Here is a 22,944-nt window from a genome sequence, read left to right on the forward strand (position 1 = left end):
AGCTCACTCCTATAATCCTAGCACTTTGGGAGGCTGAGGTGTGTGGATCACCTGAGGTGAGGAATTTGAGACCAGCCTGGCCAACATGATGAAACCCCATCTCTGCTAAAAATACAAAAATTAGCCAGGTGTAGTGGTGCATACCGGTAATCCCAGCTACTCAGGAGGCCAAGACAGGGGAATTCCTCAAACTCAGGAGGTAGAGATTTCAGTGAGTTGAGATCCTGCCACTGCACTCTAGCCTGGGTAACACAGTGAGACTCTGTCTCCAAAAAAAAAAAAAAAAAGCTTCTAAGCATATAGGAGTTTTTTCCCAACGATAGTCAAGAAGTTCAGAAAACTTTTTGGCATTTCATTCTATTTCTTTTCTCTCAGGACAACACTCTGCTCTTATTCTTTTTCTAGTTTGTTCTTAGAAATGCAGGTATTGTGGAGGCATTTTCTCTACTTTCCAAAGCATTAGAATCCTATGATCTTGTGCCTTGATTTTATTGCAAGAGAACTGAACTAGGAACTAGTAACACACGTACTGTTTCTGTTGATAACAATAATCATAGCTGTGGTGCATTCTGTGCACCCTGCCCTTTGAACACATAATCTCATTAAATCTTTAAAATAATTTTGCAGCCGGGCGCGGTGGCTCAAGCCTGTAATCCCAGCACTTTGGGGGGCCGAGGCGGGTGGATCACGAGGTCAAGAGATCGAGACCATCCTGGTCAACATGGTGAAACCCCGTCTCTACTAAAAGTGCAAAAAATTAGCTGGGCATGGTGGCACATGCCTGTAATCCCAGCTACTCAGGAGGCTGAGGCAGGAGAATTGCCTGAGCCCAGGAGGCGGAGGTTGCGGTGAGCCGAGATCGCGCCATTGCACTCCAGCCTGGGTAACAAGGGCGAAACTCCGTCTCAAAAATAAATAAATAAATAAATAAATAAATAAAATAAAATAAAATAAAATAATTTTGCAGCCGGGCGCGGTGGCTCAAGCCTGTAATCCCAGCACTTTGGGAGGCCGAGGCGGGTGGATCACGAGGTCAAGAGATCGAGACCATCCTGGTCAACATGGTGAAACCCTGTCTCTACTAAAAATACAAAAAATTAGCTGGGCATGGTGGCACATGCCTGTAATCCCAGCTACTCAGGAGGTTGAGGCAGGAGAATTGCCTGAACCCGGGAGGCGGAGGTTGCGGTGGGCGGAGGTTGCGGTGAGCGGAGATCGCGCCATTGCACTCCAGCCTGGGTAACAAGAGTGAAACTCTGTCTCAAAAAATAAATAAATAAATAAATAAAATAAAATAAAATAATTTTGCAAAGGGAGCATTATATAGTCCTCATCTCACACATGGAGAACACCCCAATTTACAAATAAACTGAGGCTTAGAAAGGCAAAATAGTGTTATTGCTCAAGGTCCTGTAGCTAATAAAGTGCAGGGTTGAAATTTGTGCAAGCAAGCCAGGGGGTGGCATGTAATCCCAGCACTTTGGGAGGGTGAGGTGGTGGTGGTAGTGGTGGGGGAGGATCTCCTGAGGTTGGGAGTTCAAGACCAGCCTGACCAACATGAAGAAACCCCATCTTGGCTGGGCGCGGTGGCTCATGCCTATAATCCCAGCACTTTGGGAGGCGGAGGTGGGTGGATCACGAGGTCAAGAGATGGAGACCACCCTGGTTAACATGGTGAAACCCCGTGTCTACTAAAAATACAAAAATTAGCTGGGCATGGTGGCACACACCTGTAGTCCCAGCTACTCGGGAGGCTGAGGCAGGAGAATTGCTTGAACGCAGGAGGCGGAGGTTGCGGTGAGCCGAGATCGCGCCATTGCACTCCAGCCTGGGTAACAAGAGTGAAACTCCGTCTCAAAAAAACAAAAACAAGCCGCGCGCGGTGGCTCAAGCCTGTAATCCCAGCACTTTGGGAGGCCGAGGTGGGTGGATCACGAGGTCGAGAGATCGAGACCATCCTGGTCAACATGGTGAAACCCCGTCTCTACTAAAGATACAAAAAATTAGCTGGGCATGGTGGCACGTGCCTGTAATCCCAGCTACTCAGGAGGCTGAGGCAGGAGAATTGCCTGAGCCCAGGAGGCGGAGGTTGCGGTGAGCCAAGATCGCGCCATTGCACTCCAGCCTGGGTAACAAGAGCGAAACTCCGTCTCAAAAAAAAAAAAAAAGAAAAAAAAAAAGAAAAAAAAAAAAAAAAAAAAGAAGATAGAGACTCTCAATCTGGGCTCACTGCTGCATGGAATGCCAGAGTGGGATTCCACTGCATTCTTTTTTTTTTTTTTTTGAGACGGAGTTTCGCTCTTGTTACCCAGGCTGGAGTGCAATGGCGCGATCTTGGCTCACCGCAACCTCCGCCTCCTGGGCTCAGGCAATTCTCCTGCCTCAGCCTCCTGAGTAGCTGGGATTACAGGCACGTGCCACCATGCCCAGCTAATTTTTTGTATCTTTAGTAGAGACGGGGTTTCACCATGTTGACCAGGTTGGTCTCGATCTCTCGACCTCGTGATCCACCCGCCTCGGCCTCCCAAAGTGCTGGGATTACAGGCTTGAGCCACCGCGCCCGGCATCACTGCATTCTTTACATTGTTGTTGGGGATCCTAATTATAGTTTACTTTGCATATTCAAATTTAACTTAAAATATGAAAGTCCATCAAAACCTCAGGTCTACTGACCTCTGTGACCTCCATAAGTAAGTCCAATCAAAAACCAAAGCAGCTTAAACATTCGTGATTCTGTATCTCCAGATGGCAGAATCACCTCAGGATTTAGCCCAGGCCAGAGAAATCCTTTCCTTCTTTTGGGACATAAGCTCCAAGGTAGATCTTCCAATTTGTTACATTTTCAACAAACATTTGGCAAATGCATTTGAGATTTCTCTTACTAGGCCCGCATTTAGGGGGAAAAATAGAATAAAAGAGTAGACATTTTTCAACAGAATCATATTCATGCTCATATGAAGAGAGATAAGAGAACTGGGATGGTGGGGTTACAAAGGCAAATAAGACATGGGCCCTGCTTCTCCCTGAGAAGAGGGGCAATTTTGAACAGATAAAGATGATACAGTATAAGAAACTGCTGTCTAGGGATGCATAAAGTTCCCTGGGAAGAAGGGAGACTTCAATACTAGTACCTGCATGAACTGAAGAGATTTTCTGAGAGATTTTCACATGTAAGATGGATGTTTTGCACAATATGGTTTAGATGAATATAGAAATGAGTCCGGGTGCAGTGGCTCACACCTGTAATCCTAGCACTTTGGGAGGCCGAGGTGGGAGGATCACTTGAGCCCATGGGTTTGCAACTAGCCTGGGCAACATAGCAAGATACTGTCTCTACAAGAAATACAAAACTTAGCCAGATGTGGTGGTACATGCCTGTAGTCCCAGCTGTTCAGGAGGCCAAGGTGGGAGAATTCCTTGAGTCCAAGTGATTGAGGCTGCCATGAGCTATAATCAGGCCACTGCATTTTAGTCTGGGAGACAGAGCAAGACTCTGTCTCAAATTAAAAAAAAAAAAAGAAAAGAAAAGAAAAGAAAAGAAAAAAGAGTAGAAATGTGTGTATAGGGAAAGAAAGTTTGAAAAGAAGGTTGGGGAAGTGTAAAGACCATTTATGCTATGTCAGCAAACTGGAATGCAATGAGAAGACACTGGAAGTTTTAAAACAAATAATAGAGCCGGGCGCGGTGGCTCAAGCCTGTAATCCCAGCACTTTGGGAGGCCGAGGCGGGTGGATCACGAGGTCGAGAGATCGAGACCAACCTGGTCAACATGGTGAAACCCCGTCTCTACTAAAAATACAAAAAATTAGCTGGGCAAGGTGGCGCGTGCCTGTAATCCCAGCTACTCAGGAGGCTGAGGCAGGAGAATTGCCTGAACCCAGGAGGCGGAGGTTGCGGTGAGCCGAGATCGCGCCATTGCACTCCAGCCTGGGTGACAAGAGCGAAACTCCGTCTCAAAAAAAAAAAAAAAAAAAAAAAAAAAAAAAAAAAAAAAACAAATAATAGAGCTGTATTTTATTATTACAATTTTTTTTTAATTTTAATTTTTTTTTTTTTTTTTTTTGAGACGGAGTTCCGCTCTTGTTACCCAGGCTGGAGTGCAATGGCGCGATCTTGGCTCACCGCAACCTCCGCCTCCTGGGTTCAGGCAATTCTCCCGCCTCAGCCTCCTGAGTAGCTGGGATTACAGGCACGCGCCACCATGCCCAGCTAATTTTTTGTATTTTTAGTAGAGACGGGGTTTCACCATGTTGACCAGGATGGTCTCGATCTCTCGACCTCGTGATCCACCCGCCTCGGCCTCCCAAAGTGCTGGGATTACAGGCTTGAGCCACCGCGCCCGGCCTAATTTTAATTTTTTTGAGACTGTGTCTCACTCCATCTCCCAGGCTGAGTGCAGTGGCGCAGACTCTGCTCACTGCAACATCTGCTGCCCGAGTTCAAGTGATTCAACTGCCCTGGCCTCCCAAGTAACTGGGATTACAGGTGCCCACCACCACGCCTGACTAATTTTTATATTTTTAGTAGTGGCAGAGTTTGTCATGTTGGCCAAGCTGGTCTCCAACTCCTGGCTCAAGTGATTTACCAACATCAGCCTCCTAAGGTGTTGGGATTGCAGGCATGAGTCACTACACCTGGCCTAGAGCTATATTTTAGAAGGTCATCTTCTACTTTGAATGTGTGGAAGATGATTTAAAATTGGAAAGAGACGGAATGGACAAAAGAGACACCAGAAACCCAGGCAAGAGATGAAGAATGCCTGACTGAAGACGAAATAGACTTGAGGGAAAATGTTTCAGGATTATCTGGATGGGAGGAATCATGTCCATCATTAGTAAAGTATCCATCCATCTACCCATCCATCCTGTCCTCTATCAAATATCTGTGGTTAGTTACTAAATAGAAAGCACTGCGGTGGGTGTCATAAATGCAGAGAATGAAAGCAGACCATTCTTGAAGGAGCATTAATCTGGTATAGGAAATAAAATAAGTAAGCAGGTAATGCTGAGAGTTACTGTTTATGAATTGCTTTTTCTTGACAAGTCCCACCTCAGGCTCTTTAGTAATATTTTCTTTTACAGTAATCTTAGTTATATTATTATTCTCATTTTATCAGTTAGGAAATTGAGGATTAAGAGGCTAATAACGGCCGGGCGCCGTGGCTCACGCCTGTAATCCCAGCACTTTGGGAGGCCGAGGCAGGTGGATCATGAGGTCAAGAGATCGAGACCATCCTGGTCAACATGGTGAAACCCCGTCTCTACTAAAGATACAAAAAAATTAGCTGGGCATGGTGGCGCGTGCCTGTAATCGCCGCTACTCAGGAGGCTGAGGCAGGAGAATTGCCTGAACCCAGGAGGCAGAGGTTGCTGTGAGCCGAGATCGCGCCATTGCACTCCAGCCTGGGTAACAAAAGCGAAAACTCTGTCTCAAAAAAAAAGAGGCTAATAACTTGCTGAAGATTACGCAGCCTTGAATTATGGGACCAAGGTTCTAACACATTTATTTTACAATAGTGTTTTTTTTTTTTTTTTTAGATGGAGTCTCTGCCACCCAGGCTGGAGTGAGTGCAGTGGCATGATCTCAGCTCACCACAACTTCTGCCTCCTGGATTCAAGCGATTCTCTTGCCTCAGCCTCCTGAGTAACTGGCATTACAGGTGCCTGCCACCATGCCCAGCTCATTTTTGCCCAGAGGTGAGTGCTATAAGCAATGCGGATCAACTGTGCACAAGTTCAGAGGAAGGAAAGGCCATTTCTAGTTGGAGGGCAGGAGAGTGACAGATTAAATGAGAATCATGAAGAAGTCACTTAAATTGGGGATTTCAAAAGAAGGTAAGGGCTGGGCTCTGTGGCTCACACCTGTAATCCCAGCACTTTGGGAGGCTGAGGTGGGTGGATCACAAGATCAGAAGATCGAAAGCATCCTGGCAAACATGGTGGAATCCCATCTCTACTAAAAATACAACAATTAGCTGGGTATGGTAGTGCATGCCTGTAATCCCAGCTACTCGGATGGCTGAGGCAGGAGGATCGCTTGAACCCAGGAGGTGGAGGTTGGGTGAGCCGAAATCTGAGATCATGCCACTGCATTCCAGCCTGGCAACAGAGTGAGACTCCGTCTGAAAACACAAACACATATAAGATGAACATTTAGACTATAAAACTTAGAGAAGGCAGCCGGGCGCGGTGGCTCAAGCCTGTAATCCCAGCACTTTGGGAGGCCGAGGCGGGTGGATCACGAGGTCAAGAGATCGAGACCATCCTCGTCAACATGGTGAAACCCCGTCTCTACTAAAAATACAAAAAATTAGCTGGGCATGGTGGCGCATGCCTGTAATCCCAGCTACTCAGGAGGCTGAGGCAGGAGAATTGCCTGAACCCAGGAGGCGGAGGTTGCGGTGAGCCGAGATCACACCATTGCACTCCAGTCTGGGTAAGGAGCGAAACTCTGTCTCAAAAAAAAAAAAAAAAAAAAAAAAAAAAACTTAGAGAAGGCTTAGTGAGGAAGAAAGAAGCTTGTCACCTATCATTTGTAGGAGTGACAAGCAATAAAAATGTAAGCCAATAAATAACTACAGAATGATAAACAGGTTAGTGGGTCAGAAAGTGAGGAGGAAGAGTGGGGATGGTGGGTAAGGAATTAAGAGGGAAGACTGCATTCCATCTCAAGGTAAAAAGCTGTTCATATGTAGATCAACTGCTATCTGTGAATGGATACTGGAATATTGTCACAAACAAACTGAAATGCAAATACTCTTAGAAACAGGGGTATTAGTAATGCAAATACGAAAAACATCTGATTTAAGCAGAACAACAACAGCAAAACACCCTAATCAATCTTTGAATGACTCCATCTGTGAATGAAAACATTCACATCCTCATGATTCTGATGACAGAATAGATGATTTTTCTTTGTGCTGAGTTTGTTATCTCAAGCTGGAACTAAGTCAGGCTAGTCAAGGCCATCTGATTCTTATTGCTCATTCATTTCATTCATTCATTCAATTCATTCACAAATTCAATATTTTACTGAGAGCTTGCTGTATGCGGCACTACGCCTTGCCTGGAGAAAGCAGTGGAGGTTGTTTCCTTGGAGTACCTCTCTTACTCCAGAGCGTTTTGGAACAGGAGTACACAGGAGAAGAACCTTGGGCAGGTTCTGACACTCGTCTATTGATGTTTTTTGTTTTGTTTTGTTGAGACAGGGTCTTGCTCTGTTGTCCAGGCTGGCAACAAGATAGTAGCTGACTGTTGTCCTGGGCTAAGGCAGTCCTCCCCCTGCAGCCTTCACGGTAGCTGGGACTATAGGTGTGAACCACCATGCCCAGCTAATTAATTAATTTATTATTATTATTTTTTGTAGAGATGGGATCTCCCTCTGTCACCCCAGCTGGTTTTGAATTCCTAGGCTCAAGTGATCCTCCTGCCTTGGGTCCTCCCAACGTGTCAGAATTACATGTGTGAGCCACAGCGCGTAGCCTAGTAATGTTCTTCTGGATAAGAGACAGAGAGGACCTGGTAATATACAAGGCCCAGAGTGTCCCCTAAGATGATCTATGGGGAGAGAATAGAGTACCCCTGACTGAAGTGTTTTGGAAACGATTTTAATGTTCCAAATTTTATTTGAACTAAAAAACATGGTCTGCCTTTCACATTCCTTTATGCACTCCACCTCACTATTCCTCCCCTGGCACCTGTTGGCTTCTTTTGCTATCCAAATTTACCAAACAAATCTTCCCCCTTTTTCTACCCATCTGCTGTTCTTCACAGCTTGTCTCTGGGCTCAGCCCCAAGCCTGGAGGGGCAGTAAATGGATTCAGAGTTGCTGCTCAAACATGGATTCCCATGGAAACCAAACGACTAAGAAAACAAATAAGGAGGAAGAGGCAGCCACTGCCTGACCTCTTACCCTCCCCCTCCAAATTCTTTTCGCTTTTCAGCATGAAGGCAAGTGCTTATTTGTATAACTAGCAGAAGGAAATAACCTGACCCCTCCCCCAACCCCAAATTCCTTAAGAGCCTCTCTTTCGACAATGGGTAAATGAAAGACAGTGGAACATCTCCACCTGGTGGTAGAAATGCCAAATTACCTAAGAAGAAAGAAATTAACAAGTGAGAGCCTGCAATACAGGCCAATAAGTATACAAAGAACTAACATTCAGATACAAAAATATGATACAAAGAAGTAACATTCAGATACAAAAATATGATACAAAGAAGTAACATTCAGGAGCACTCCCAGGAAAGTGTTTAATTGTGATGTGGTTAGTACTTGTTCCTTCTCACCTATGCATATTTTTCAACATTTAAATATCGTCTTTATGGTGATGAATTTTGTTTTTGCATCCAACCCAAATAAGGGAACATGAGGTTTAATATTCTCTGTCCCAACTCCATACTAGATTTTTTTTTTTTTTTGAGACGGAGGTTTCGCTCTTGTTACCCAGGCTGGAGTGCAATGGCGCGATCTCGGCTCACCGCAACCTCCGCCTCCTGGGTTCAGGCAATTCTCCTGCCTCAGCCTCCTGAGTAGCTGGGATTACAGGCACGTGCCACCATGCCCAGCTAATTTTTTGTATTTTTAGTAGAGACGGGGTTTCACCATGTTGACCAGGATGGTCTCGATCTCTCGACCTCGCGATCCACCCGCCTTGGCCTTCCAAAGTGCTGAGCCACCGCGCCCGGCTCTTCTTTTTTCTTACAGTCTCACTCTGTCACCCAGGCTGGAGTGCAGTCGTGTTATCATCGATGGCTTACTGCAGCGTCTAATTACCGGACTTGAGCAATCCTCCTGCTTCAGCCTCCTGAGTAGCTGGGACTACAGGTGCACATTACCATGCCAAGGTAATTTTACTTTTTTAAAATTTGTTTTCTTTTTTTTCTTTTTTTGAGACAGAGTTTCACTTTGTCGCCCAGGCTGGAGTGTAGTGGCATGATCTCAGTTCACTGTAACCTCTGCCTCCGGGTTCACGTGATTTTCCTGTCTCAACCTCCAGAGTAGCTGAGATTATAGGCATGAGCCACTGCTAATTTTTGTATTTTTAGTAAAGATGGGGTTTTGCCACATTGGTCAGGCTGGTCTTGAACTCCTGACCTCATGTGATCCATGTGCCTTGGCCTCCCAAAGTGCTGGGATTATAGGGGTGAGTCACTGCACCTGGCCTTTTTTTTTTTTTTTTTTTTTTTTTTTTTTTTTTTTTGAGACGGATTTTTGCTCTTGTTACCCAGGCTGGAGTGCAATGGCGCGATCTCAGCTCACCGCAACCTCCGCCTCCTGGGTTCAGGCAATTCTCCTGCCTCAGCCTCCTGAGTAGCTGGGATTACAGGCACGCGCCACCATGCCCAGCTAATTTTTTGTGTTTTTAGTAGAGACGGGGTTTCACCATGTTGACCAGGACAGTCTCGATCTCTTGACCTCGTGATCCACCCGCCTCAGCCTCCCAAAGTGCTGGGATTACAGGCTTGAGCCACCGCGCCCGGCCTTTTTTTTTTTTTTTTTTTAAAGACAGGTCACAAGATAGTGGCTCCTGGCCGGGCGCGGTGGCTCAAGCCTGTAATCCCAGCACTTTGGGAGGCTGAGGTGGGTGGATCACGAGGTCAAGAGATCGAGACCATTCTGGTCAACATAGTGAAACCCCGTCTCTACTAAAAATACAAAAATTAGCTGGGCATGGTGGCGTGTGCCTGTAATCCCAGCTACTCAGGAGGCTGAGGCAGGAGAATTGCCTGAACCCAGGAGGCGGAGGTTGCGGTGAGCCGAGATCGCGCCATTGCACTCCAGCCTGGGTAACAAGAGCGAAACTCCGTCTCAAAAAAAAAAAAAAAAAAAAAAAAAAAAAAAAAAAAAAAAAAAAAAAGATAGTGGCTCCTGTCTGTAATCCCAGCACTTTGGGAGGTTGAGGCAGGTGGATTGCTTGAACTCAGGAATTTGAGACCAGCCTGGCCTATGTGATAGAACCCTGTTATACAAAAAATACAAAAATTAGCCAGGTGTGTTTGTGTGTGCCGATAATACCAGCTACTTCAGAGGCTGAGTCAGGAGAATGGCGTGAACCCCGGAGGCAGAGGTTGCAGTGAGCCGATATCAAGCCACTGCCCTCCAGCCTGGGCAACAGAGTGAGACTGTCTCAAAAAACAAAAACAAAATAAAAGAAAGAGAAGACGGCCGGGCGTGGTGGCTCAAGCCTGTAATCCCAGCACTTTGGGAGGCCGAAGCAGGTGGATCACGAGGTCAAGAGATCGAGACCATCCTGGTCAACATGGTGAAACCCCATCTCTACTAAAGGTGCAAAAAATTAGCTGGGCATGGTGGTGCATGCCTGTAATCCCAGCTACTCAGGAGGCTGAGGCAGGAGAATTGCCTGAACCCGGGAGGCGGAGGTTGTGGTGAGCCGAGATCGCACCATTGCACTCAGCCTGGGTAACAAGAGCGAAACTCCGTCTCAAAAAAAAAGAAAAAATTTATTTGTTTTAAGATGGGGTTTCACCATGTTGGCCAAGCTGGTCTTGAACTCCTGACCTCAGGTGATCCACCTGCCTTGGCCTCCAAAGTGCTTGGATTACAGGCGTGAGCTACCACGCTCGGCCAAAAATTTTTTTTTTTTTTTTTTTTTGAGACGGAGTTTCACTCTTGTTACCCAGGCTGGAGTGCAATGGCGTGATCTCGGCTCACCGCAACCTCCGCCTCCTGGGTTCAGGCAATTCTCCTGCCTCAGCCTCCTGAGTAGCTGGGATTACAGGCATGCGCCACCATGCCCAGCTCATTTTTTTGTATTTTTAGTAGAGACGGGGTTTCACCATGTTGACCAGGATGGTCTCGATCTCTTGACCTTGTGATCCACCCGCCTCGGCCTCCCAAAGTGCTGGGATTACAGGCGTGAGCCACCGCGCCCGGCCAAAAAATTTTTTAAAAGAGACAGGATATACTAAAAACGCAAAAATTAGCTGGGAGTGGTGGCCATCTGCTGTAGTCCCAGCTACTCATGAGGCTGAGGTGGGAGGATTGCTTGATCCTGGGAGGCCGAGGCTGCTGCCCACAACATTCCAGCCTGGATGACACAGCTCTCTAAAGAAACCTTTTTTTTTTTTTTTTTTTTTTGAGACGGAGTTTCGCTCTTGTTACCCAGGCTGGAGTGCAATGGCCTGATCTCGGCTCACCGCAACCTCCACCTCCTGGGTTCAGGCAATTCTCCTGCCTCAACCTCCTGAGTAGCTGGGATTACAGGCATGTGCCACCGTGCCCAGCTAATTTTTTGTATTTTTAGTAGAGACGGGGTTTCACCATGTTGGCCGGGATGGTCTCGATCTCTTGACCTTGTGATCCACCCGCCTCGGCCTCCCAAAGTTCTGGGATTACAGGCATGAGCCACCACGCCCGGCCAAGAAACCTTTCTTTAGACCCTATTTAAAGAAAACAAAACCAAACAAATAAATGACTGGAATTGTTCCCTTTAGTCCCCAATTCATATGTTAAAGCCCTAACCCCCTCGTGATGGTATTTGAAGATAGGCCTTTAAGGAGATGATTAAAGGTAAATGATGTCATGAGGATGGAGCTCTAATCCAATATGATTACTGTTTTTTGTTTGTTTGAGATGGAGTCCTGCTCTGTTGCCCAGGCTGGAGTACAGTGGTGCCATCTCTGCTTACTGGGTTTCTGCAATTCTCCTGCTTCAGCCTACTGAGTAGGTGGGACTACAGGCATACACTACCACGCCTAGCTAATTTTTGCATTTTTAGTAGAGACGGGATTTCTCCATGTAGGCCAGGCTGGTCCTGAACTCCCGACCTCAGGCAGTCCACCTGCCTTGGCCTTCCAAAGTGCTGGGATTACTGGCATGAGCCACCATGCCCAGCCTGATTAGTGTTTCTATACGAAGAGATGAAATGCCAGGAATATGTGGGCATAAAGGAAAAGTCATGTGAGGGCACAATTAGAAGCTGGTACCTGTAAATCAAAAAGAAAGGCCTCAGGTTGGTTTCCAACCCTGCCAGCACTTTGATCTTAGCCTTCCAGCCTGCAGACTGTGAGAAAATAAGTTTCTGTTGTTTAAGTCACCCTGTCTATGAGGTTTTGTTACAGCAGCCCTGGCAGACTAATACCCGGGCTTCTGTACCATAAGCTCCTTTTCCTATATAATTTGCAGCAAAGAGAGGCTCAGAGAGTGGAGACAAAGTTGTCCTGAAGACCCAGGAGTCCAGGCTGCCTTGCCTTTGCCTCATTTCACACTTCAGGCTGTGTGAAGTCTAGCCCTAGAAAAATTCATCTGTCATTGTTTGGATTCATTAAATGAAGAATAGAATATGATCTGATTTGGGTGTCAGGCCAGAAATTTTCAGCATCTTGCCATGTCAGAAAATAAGGGATCTGTACCCAAGTTACTCAGTCTGACGCCATTCAGTCTGTAGGTGGGTACACCCCATATAGTACTCCCTACAGCTGGGTTCTATAACAAAAATCATAAGAGAAAACGGGCTCAGAGACTTCTTCTTTTTTCTTTCTTTTTTTTTTTCTTTTTTTTTTTTTTTTTTGAGATGGAGTTTCGCTCTTGTTATCCAGCCTGGATAACAAGAGCGAAACTCCGTCTCAAAAAAAAAAGAAAAGAAAAGATTATTGCATAAAAATAAAATCCTTGGGATGAAAAAAGGCAGCATAAACACACATACAACAATTAGTAGAAAATATTTATACCCATACCATCAATGGATGAATTTTCTAACATACAAAGACCTAGAATTGGAGGAAAAAGTCAACAACTCAATAGAAAAAAATATGCAAATAACATAAACAGACAAAGGCAGGCAAGCAATTCTGAATGGTAAATAACTCGAATAAAAGCTACCCAGTCTCAACTGAGCATGGTGGCTGACATTTGTAATCCAGCATTTTGGGAGGCTGATGCAGGTGGATCACTTCAGGTCAAGAGTTTGAGACCAGCCTGGCCAACATAGTGAAACCATGTCTCTAAAAAAATACGAAAATTTAGCTGGGCTTGGTGGCCTGTGCCTGTAATTCCTGTGCCTGTAATTGGGAGGCCGAGGTAGGAGAATTGCTTGAACTAAGGAGGTGGAGAATCGCTTGATCTAGGGAGGTGGAGCTTGCAGTGAGCTGAGATTGTGCCATTGCACTCCAGCCCGGAGAACAGGAACAAAACTCCATCTAAAAAAACAACCTGCTGGGCGCGGTGGCTCAAGCTTGTAATCCCAGCACTTTGGGAGGCCGAGGCGGGTGGATCACGAGGTCGAGAGATCGAGACCATCCTGGTCAACATGGTGAAACCCCGTCTCTACTAAAAATACAAAAAACTAGCTGGGCGTGGTGGCGCGTGCCTGTAATCCCAGCTACTTAGGAGGCTGAGGCAGGAGAATTGCCTGAACCCAGGAGGCGGAGGTTGCGGTGAGCCGAGATCGCGCCATTGCACTCCAGCCTGGGTAACGAGTGAAACTCCGTCTCAAACAAACAAACAAACAAACAAAAAAAAACACAAAAAACAAAAACAACCTGCCCAGTCTTTCTATTCATCAGGAGAAATTAAAACAAAAATTAACTGCCCATTAGATTGACAAAAATTAGTTAATGAGATTCAGTGTGGGTGAGAATGTGGAAATAGGCATTCATATAGACACACACACAAACACACACACAGACACATTTGGTTGTTGGGTGTATGAATTAGGAGCATGAATTGTGCCACTGCACTCCAGCCTGGGCAAAGAGAGTGAGATTCCATCTCAAAAAAAAAAAAAAAAAAGAAAGAAAAAAAGGAAGAAATGCTTCTAGAATTTTTTTCTTTTTTTATCCCTCCTTCTCTCTCTTTTCTTTTCTTTCCTTTCTTCCTTCTTTCTTTTTCTCTCTTTTTTTTTTTTTTTTTTTTTTTTGAGACGGAGTTTCGCTCTTGTTACCCAGGCTGGAGTGCAATGGCGCGATCTCGGCTCACCGCAACCTCCGCCTCCTGGGTTCAGGCAATTCTCCTGCCTCAGCCTCCTGAGTAGCTGGGATTACAGGCAAGCGCCACCATGCCCAGCTAATTTTTAGTATTTTTAGTAGAGACGGGGTTTCACCATGTTGACCAGGATGGTCTCGATCTCTCGACCTCGTGATCCACCCGCCTCGGCCTCCCAAAGTGCTGGGATTACAGGCTTGAGCCACTGCGCCCGGCCCTTTTTCTCTTTCTTTCCTTCCTTCCTTCCTTTCTTCTTTTCTTTTCTTTTCTTTCTTCTTTCTGACATGGTCTGGCTCTGTTGCCAAGGCTGGAGTGCAGTGGTGCTATCACAGCTCATTGGTGCCTTGGCCTCCCAAGCTCAAGCGATCCTCCTGCCTCAGCCCTGTCTATATAAAAACAACAGGGCCAGGCGCGGTGGCTCAAGCCTGTAATCCCAGCACTTTGGGAGGCCGAGGCGGGTGGATCACGAGGTCGAGAGATCGAGACCATCCTGGTCAACAAGGTGAAACCCCGTCTCTACTAAAAATACAAAAAGTTAGCTGGGCATGGTGGTGCGTGCCTGTAATCCCAGCTACTTAGGAGGCTGAGGCAGGAGAATTGCCTGAGCCCAGGAGGCGGAGGTTGCGGTGAGCCGAGATCGCGCCATTGCACTCCAGCCTGGGTAACAAGAGCGAAACTCCGTCTCAAAAACAAACAAACAAACAAACAAACAAACAAACAAACAAAAAACAACAAAAAGAATGCAGCTCAGGGACATAGGGACACATTGATTTCAACCTTGTGAGACCCTGTGCATGGACTCTTGACCTATAAATCTGTGTGCTAATAAATTAGCTCACAAATGTTAAGCTCAAGTTGTTTAAGGTGCTAAATTTGTGCTGCTAACACATTACCTATTATTTAGTTTAAATCCAAACTTCCTACATAGTTTCTCAGCCTTTACAGGATCTACCCTTCACATGTAGTGTGGTCATGTAACTTTTCCCCGATATATTACGTTTCAACAACACCAGCTTTCCATTCAAAAGTGCCAACCTTTATTTTTTTTTTCTTTTCCATTCTAGAGCCTTGTGTTAGCTTTCCCTCTATTTGGAAATTTTTTCCTGAGATTCTTATGGCTATGGCTTTGAAAAAGTCTTTTTTATTTTTCTTTTCTTTTATTTTTTGAGATGGAGTCTCTCTCTGTTCACATGATCACAAGGTCCCGCAAAAGGTCACCTGAAGGTTGAGGAGCAGGGAGAGCTAGTCTGAGTTCCAAAGCTGAAGAACTTGAAGTCTTTTTTTTTTTTTGAGACGGAGTTTCGCTCTTGTTACCCAGGCTGGAGTGCAATGGCGCGATCTCAGCTCACCGCAACCTCTGCCTGCTGGGTTCAGGCAATTCTCCTGCCTCAGCCTCCTGAGTAGCTGGGATTACAGGCACATGCCACCATGCCCAGCTAATTTTTTGTATTTTTAGTAGAGACGGGGTTTCACCATGTTGACCGGGATGGTCTCGATCTCTCGACCTCGTGATCCACCTGCCTCGGCCTCCCAAAATGCTGGGATTACAGGCTTGAGCCACCGCGCCCGGCCGAACTTGAAGTCTTATGTTTGACGGCAGGAAGCATCCAGTGCAGGAGAAAGATGTGGGCTGGGAGGCTAGGCCAGTCTTTCTTTTCCCATTTTTCTGCCTGCTTATTTTCTAGTCTCACTGGCAGCTGATTAGATTGCACCCACCCAGATTAAGGATGGGTATGCCTTTCCTAGCCCACTGACTCAAATGTTAATCTCTTTTGGCATCAACCTCACAGGCACACCCAGGATCAATACTTTGTATCCTTCAATCCATTCAAGTCGACACTCAGTATTAACCATCACAAGTCCACCCCTTGTCAACTTGAACCCATACACACCTCCTGAGATCATAAATACGGCATTTGATCTTAGCCAAAAGGCCAAGAAGTGATCCTGTGATCATACAGAATCTTCAAATAAAAACAGCAATAAGGTCATAATTACACCTAACATAATACAACCGGAAATGCACCAATTCCCAACTCAAATACTATTATATAAAGTTAACAATACTTAAATGCTGATGTGAAGTCAGTAAATCTTAAGTCACATGATAAAAGAGAAAGGCAATAAAATGAAGATATTTTCTTAGTACAAGTATATGCATCACAAACATGTTTCTAACAAAAGAAGGAGGAAATGCTCATAATTACAGTCATCATTTCTACAACTGGTCATGTGGTCATGGCTGATATTGATGACTACCTTTTTCTACCCATTCTGTATTCCTTTTGCTTCAGCAAGCATCTCAGCAGGTTGGGTTTTCTCCTGGTGGAGTGGCCCAAACCTTCATTTCTGAAGAGTCTGGGTCATATGTAGTCCTGCCTGGATTGGGCTGTTGTAGTTTTCCATTGACCTTAACCACAGGGCATGATAATACTAAGAGATGCCCTGCCGGGCGCGGTGGCTCAAGCCTGTAATCCCAGCACTTTGGGAGGCCGAGGCGGGTGGATCACGAGGTCAAGAGATCGAGACCAACGTGGTCAACATGGTGAAACCCCGTCTCTACTAAAAATACAAAAAATTAGCTGGGCATGGTGGCGCGTGCCTGTAATCCCAGCTACTCAGGAGGCTGAGGCAGGAGAATTGCCTGAACCCAGGAGGCGGAGGTTGCGGTGAGCCGAGATCGCACCATTGCACTCCAGCCTGGGTAACAAGAGCGAAACTCCGTCTCAAAAAAAAAAAAAAAAAAAAAAGTCTCTTCCTAATCTGGCACTCACCAAGGAGAAAGCCACGTTCAGTTCCAGCCCCAAGACTGTGAAGCCAAATGGTGAGAAGCTAGACAAATTCAAGTCCGGCATCTCCCAGGCTCTTCTGCAGCTGGAGATGAACCGGAACCTCAAGGCTCAGCTCATGGAGCTGAATATCATGGCAGCCAAGGAAACTGAAGTTGGTGGTGGTCAGAAAGCTATCATAATTTTTATTCTTGTTCCTCAACTGAAATCTTTTCAGAAAATCTAGGTCCAGCTAGTATGCAAATTGGAGAAAGATGGTCCGCCTCAGTAGCGGCGAACTGTCTCAGTAATGACGGACCGGACAGCCTCAGCAGCGAACTGCCTCAGTAATGGTGGACCGGACTGCCTTGGTAATGGCGGACGCCCTTCTCACAGAGCTTGACCGTCTGGGGTCCAGCTGTGCTTGCTGCGAAGCATTTCAGATAGCCAGTCTTTGTAGGGGTGGGACCCTCCGAACCAGATCACCGGGCTCCCTGCTTTCAGCACCCTGTTTTTCAGTTGAATGGGTGGCTATGTCTCCCAGGCTTTCCAGGAGCCAAGTTGAAATGGATGCCCAGATTTGTGTGAGTTTTTGTGCAGAAACCTGCAGCGCTGGCTGAAACAGCTGAGCTGGAAACTTCTGGTGCTTTTTGGCCAGGGGAATCTCCTGGTCTGCCGGCGGTTAAAAACTGCGGGAGAGGCGCAGTATCTGAACCGGAGTGCTAGAGAGGATGGAAAAGCCCGGGATGGCCTCCCCTGGGAAGGGAGGGGCGTCCTCCGGGGATTGTACTTCCCAGGTAAGGCAGCGCCTCACCCTGCCTTCTCGCCCTTCCTGGGCTACACACACTGTGCCATCAGTCCCACTGAGATGCACCTGGTACCTTGTTTGGAAATGCAGAGATAACTCACCCTCTGCGCGGTTCACTGCGCTCCAGAGCTGCTCCTCTTCAGCCATCTTGCTCTGCCTCCCCTCCCACTTCATTTTTTAATTTTTTGTAGAGAGGAGGTCTCACTATATTGCCCAGGCTGGTCTCAAACTTCCAGGCTCGAGCAATAATCTTTTCTTTTCTTCTTTCTTTCTTCCTTTCTTTTTCTTTTCTTTCTTTCCCTCCTTCCCTCCCTCCCTTTTTTTCTTCCCTTCCTTTTTTCCTCTTTTCTCTCTCTCTCTTTTCTTTTCTTTTTTTTTTTTCAAAGTGCTAAAATTACAGACGTGAGCCACCACACCTGGCGTATTTTCTTTTTTAACTGGGTCTCACTGTTGCCCAGGCTGGAGTGCAGTGGTGCAATCTTGGCTCACTACAACCTCTGCCTCCCAGGCTCAGGTGATCCTCCCACCTCAGCCTCCCAAGTAGCCGGCTGGGCTCACAGGCTGGTGCCACCACACATGGCTAATTCTTTTGTGTTTTTGTAGAGAGAGGGTTTGGTTATGTTGCCCAGGCTGGTATCAAACTCCTGGGCTCACAATCCGCCCACCTTGGCCTCCCAAAGTGCCAGGATTAGTGTGAGCTACCATGTCTGGATATCCTTTTACTTTCAACCTGCCTGTATTGTTAAAGTGAATTTTTAGCTGGGCACGGTGGCTTACAGTTGTAATTCCAGAGTTCAAGACCAGCCTCGCAGGCCGGGCGCGGTGGCTCAAGCCTGTAATCCCAGCACTTTGGGAGGCCGAGGCGGGCGGATCACAAGGTCGAGATCGAGACCATCCTGGCCAACATGGTGAAACCCCGTCTCTACTAAAAATAAAAAAATTAGCTGGGCATTGTGGCGTGTGCCTGTAGTCCCAGCTACTTGGGAGGCTGAGGCAGAAGAATTGCTTGAACCCAGGAGGCAGAAGTTGCAGTGAGCCGAGATTGTGCCACTGCACTCCAGCCTGGCGCCTGGTGACAGAGTGAGACTCTGTCTCAAAAAACAAAACAAAACAAAACAAAACAAAAACAACAACAACAGAAAAAGAAGCTCATGGGCAAGGATGTTAATTTTGAATTCCCAGAGTTCCAGTTGTAAGCAAAATGACTAAATAAAATACATATTCGCTGTAAAAAAACAAGATATTTTAAAAATATTCTAGTTTGAGGAAGTTGATACTTAGAGTATTGTCTGTTCTCTGGACAAAAATATCAAGAAATTGTGTGGATCAGCTTTTATCCCAGGGAGAATGGTTACTTTTTTGTCTCCTATATAAATTAGGAAAATGTGTGAGTCCTTCAGTTAAGCCCCAAGTTTGAACATTCGTGTGATCAAACTTGACTGTTTACCATTTCCAAGAGACTTTACATAAAGATAACATGATTTCATCACATGGACAAAGCAACCATCCAATTTAGAAGGCAGAAGCATAACGGAATGAGATTGGAGGTGTGAAGGAGTTGAAACCAGAGATATTTGCGCCAAAGTTGTCCATATTTATTAGGCCTTGGCCAACTCAGTGAAACGATGTCAACCTCACAAATCTAAATTGCTATGAAATACTGTCTTGAATAAATTATCCCAGTGCCCTGATCAATGGCCCTCTTTTCTTTCAGTGGGAAATATCGTATTGAACTTATGTTTTGGTGTGGGGGAATTTATTACTGAGACATTTGAAAACACATTATTGCAGTCTTTCTTCTGGATTGTTTAATGTGGTTTAGTTTGTGAGAATTTGGTCTCATTCTCTACTCTCGTAGCAGTATTTTGAGCTATCTTTCCTTTTTTTTTTGAGACAGAGTCTCACTCTGTCACCCAGGCTGGAGTGCAATGGCACGATCTCGGCTCACTGCAACCTCCACCTCCTAGGTTCAAGCGGTTCTCCTGCCTCAGCCTCCTGAGTAGCTGGGATTACAGGCGCGTGCCACCGCGCCCAGCTAATTTTTGTATTTTTAGTAGACACGGGGTTTCAACATTTTGGCCAGGCTGGTCTCGAACTCCTGACCTTGTGATCCACCCGCCTCGGCCTCCCAAAGTGCTGGGATTACAGGCGTGAGCCACCGTGCCTGGCCATTTGAGCTATCTTGAGAGGATACTAAGGCACTGTTAGAAAGTTAATATTTTACCTTAAACTGTGTTTGATTTTGCATTGTTATGATATGGCTCTGTAAACGAGAAAAAGCAAGAAGAAAAAAATGTCACCGAAGTCTAAACATTATAATAAATTCTAAATGTGGCAGCTTTCCTAGTGGGAGAAAGACACTTTCAAACCTCACTCTTAGTTCTTGGGCCTCTGAGCATTCTTTTCAGGGCCAGCTTCACCTCTTGGTTCCGTAGAGTGTAGATAAGGGGGTTGAGGAAAGGAGTGATGACCGTGGGGAATAGGGCGGCTGCCCCATCCAGGGGGCTGTTGGTTTCAGGCCTCAGGTAGATGAAGGCACAGGGTCCGTAGTACACAGTGACCATGGTTACATGGGCTCCACAGGTTGAAAAAGCCCGGCACCGCCCTTCAGCTGTATGGATTCTCAAGATAGCTTGAAGGATTTGTATGTAGGAGAGGAGGATTAGGGAGAAGCAACTGGCAACTACCACCCCAATGTCCACAAAAGTCACCAGCTCGTTGACTGCTGTGTCAGCACAGGCCAGTCTCAACACTGCAGGAATGTCACAGAAGAAGTAATCCACGTGATTGGGCCCACAGTAGGGCAGGTGGAAGGTTAGGATGGCCTGGAGAGCCCCATGGATGGATCCTGCCACCCAGGCTCCGGCTGCAAGCAAGGCACTCAGCTTAGCAGTCATGAGCACAGGGTAGTGCAGAGGCTGACATATTGCCAGGTACCTGTCATAGGCCATCAGGGTGTAGAGGAAGCACTGAGTGCTGCCCAGGAAGTGATAGAAATAGAGTTGAGCAACACAGCCACCAAATGGGATGGGTTTGATGCTCCAAGTGAAGTTCATTATGAGGCGAGGGACGATGATGGAGGAGATGCCCATGTCAATGACCGAGAGAACACCAAGAAAGATGTACATGGGGCGGGCATGGAGCCTTGGGTCTGCCCAAATAGTAATTAAAATAAGCATGTTTCCCAGCTGAGTCAGGATGTAGATCAGCAAAAAGAACACAAAAAAGAATGTCCTTAGCCTGAGTGGATAAGGAATTCCTGTCAGGATAAATGCAGTCAACAGTGTGGTGTTGACCCTTTCCATCTCCCAGACACTTTTACCTGGAGAATGGACAAAACAAGAATTAACATAGGTGAGAAGCAAGTGAGGGACAACTAGAAAAAGAGACTGTAGAAACTAGGGGCAAGGACAGAGAAGTTTCTTTCTTTCTTTTTTCTTGAGATGAAGTTTTGTTCTTGTTGCCCAGGCTGGAGTGCAATGGCACAATCTTGGCTCACTGCAACCTCCAGGGTTCAAATGATTCTCCTGCCTCAGCCTCCCAAGTAGCTGGGATAATAGGCATGTGCCACCATGCTTGGCTAATTTTGTATTTTTATTAGAGATGGGGTGTCTCCATGTTGGTCAGGCTGGTCTCGAACTCCTGACCTCAGGTGATCCACCCACCTTGGCCTCCCAAAGTGCTGGGATTACAGGTTTGAGCCACTGCACCCAGCAGAAGTTTCTATCTTTCTTTCTTTCTTTTTTTTTTTTTTGAGATGGAGTTTTGCTCATTACCCAGGCAATGGCATGGTCTCGGCTCACCGCAACCTCTGCCTCCTGGGTTCAGGTAATTCTCCTGCCTCAGACTCCTGAGTAGCTGGGACTACAGGCGCGTGCCACCATGCCCAGCTAATTTTTAGTATTTTTAGTAGAGACGGGGTTTCGCCATGTTGACCAGGATGGTCTCGATCTCTTGACCTCGTGATCCACCTGCCTCGGCCTCCCAAAGTGCTGGGATTACAGGCTTGAGCCACTGCACCCGGCCACCCAGAAGTTTCTTTCTTTTTTTTTTTTTTTTTTGAGACGGAGTTTCGCTCTTGTTACCCAGGCTGGAGTGCAATGGCGCGATCTCGGCTCACCGCAACCTCCGCCTCCTGGGTTCAGGCAATTCTCCTGCCTCGGCCTCCCGAGTAGTTGGGATTACAGGCACACGCCACCATGCCCAGCTAATTTTTTGTATTTTTTAGTAGAGACGGGGTTTCACCATGTTGACCAGGATGGTCCCAATCTCTTGATCTTGTGATCCACTCACCTCGGCCTCCCAAAGTGCTGGGATTACAGGCTTGAGCCACTGCGCCCGGCCTAGAAGTTTCTTTCTTATGTGGAAAGATTACAAGTAGGGAGAAACAATGTTCTCTGGCAGGTGTTTTATAAACAAGATGCTACTGGAACACAGCCTTGCTCATTTACCTATATACTCTCTGCAACTGTTTTGGAGCTACTATGACAGAGATGCGTGGAAAACATACACTATTTACTCCCTGAACATTTATGAAAAAGTTTTTATCTAGGGATCTGTACTCAGAGCACTTTTTCCAACAACTTTTGGAAAATAATCATTGACTGTTGTATTAGTACAGGCCACGATTTCCTGGAAACATGGCCTATATGAGAAAAGGTATTTGTTTCATTAGGTTTTCTGACGGCTCAGAATCTTCCAGAGGCCAATGGCTGACTCTTATCTCTGCCAGGACATAAACATAGAGAATGGGGAATATGCAGAAAGGAAATGCAGAAACCCATTTCTGTATAAAGAGTGAAATAGAATTTTGATTAAATGGCTAATCAAAATTTTTATGTGTGACAATGCTTGATGCTGTGCAGATCTACTTTCCAAGTTCTCATGTTGGCCAGGCTGGTCTCGAATTCCTGGTCTCAAGTGCTCCACCCGCCTTGGTTTCCCAGAGTGTTGGGATTACAGGAAAGAGCCACCATACTCGGATCAATTGGCACTTTTCAACCTAAAGGAAAGGGTTGGAGGAGGGGCGTGGTGGCTCGTGCCTGTAATCTTAGCAGTTTGGAGGCCGAGGCAGGTGGATCATCTGAGGTCAAGAGTTTGAGACTAGTCTGGTCAACATGGAGAAACCCTGTTTCTTTTTCTTTTCTTTTCTTTTTTTTTTTTTTGAGACGGAGTTTCGCTCTTGTTACCCAGGCTGGAGTGCAATGTCACGATCTCGGTTCACTGCAACCTTCACCTCCTGGGTTCAGGCAATTCTTCTGCCTCAGCCTCCTGAGTAGCTGGGATTACAGGCATGTGCCACCATGCCCAGCTAATTTTTTGTATTTTTTTTTTTTTTTGAGACGGAGTTTCGCTCTTGTTGCCCAGGCTGGAGTGCAATGGCGCGATCTCGGCTCACCGCAACCTCTGCCTCCTGGGTTCAGG

General features: G+C 46.2%; 1 protein-coding gene across 1 annotated transcript; it reads right to left on the minus strand.

The window, feature by feature from the left end:
• Positions 1–19,883: 19,883 nt before the first annotated feature.
• OR10G3 (olfactory receptor family 10 subfamily G member 3) lies at positions 19,884–20,825 on the minus strand. Its single transcript, XM_003924346.1, has one exon. It carries the CDS (start codon positions 20,823–20,825, stop codon positions 19,884–19,886), a length of 942 nt encoding a protein of 313 aa, XP_003924395.1.
• Between the last annotated feature and the right edge of the window lie 2,119 nt (positions 20,826–22,944).

The sequence above is a fragment of the Saimiri boliviensis genome, chromosome 2 (assembly GCF_048565385.1).
Source record: "Saimiri boliviensis isolate mSaiBol1 chromosome 2, mSaiBol1.pri, whole genome shotgun sequence".
Lineage (NCBI taxonomy): Eukaryota > Metazoa > Chordata > Mammalia > Primates > Cebidae > Saimiri > Saimiri boliviensis.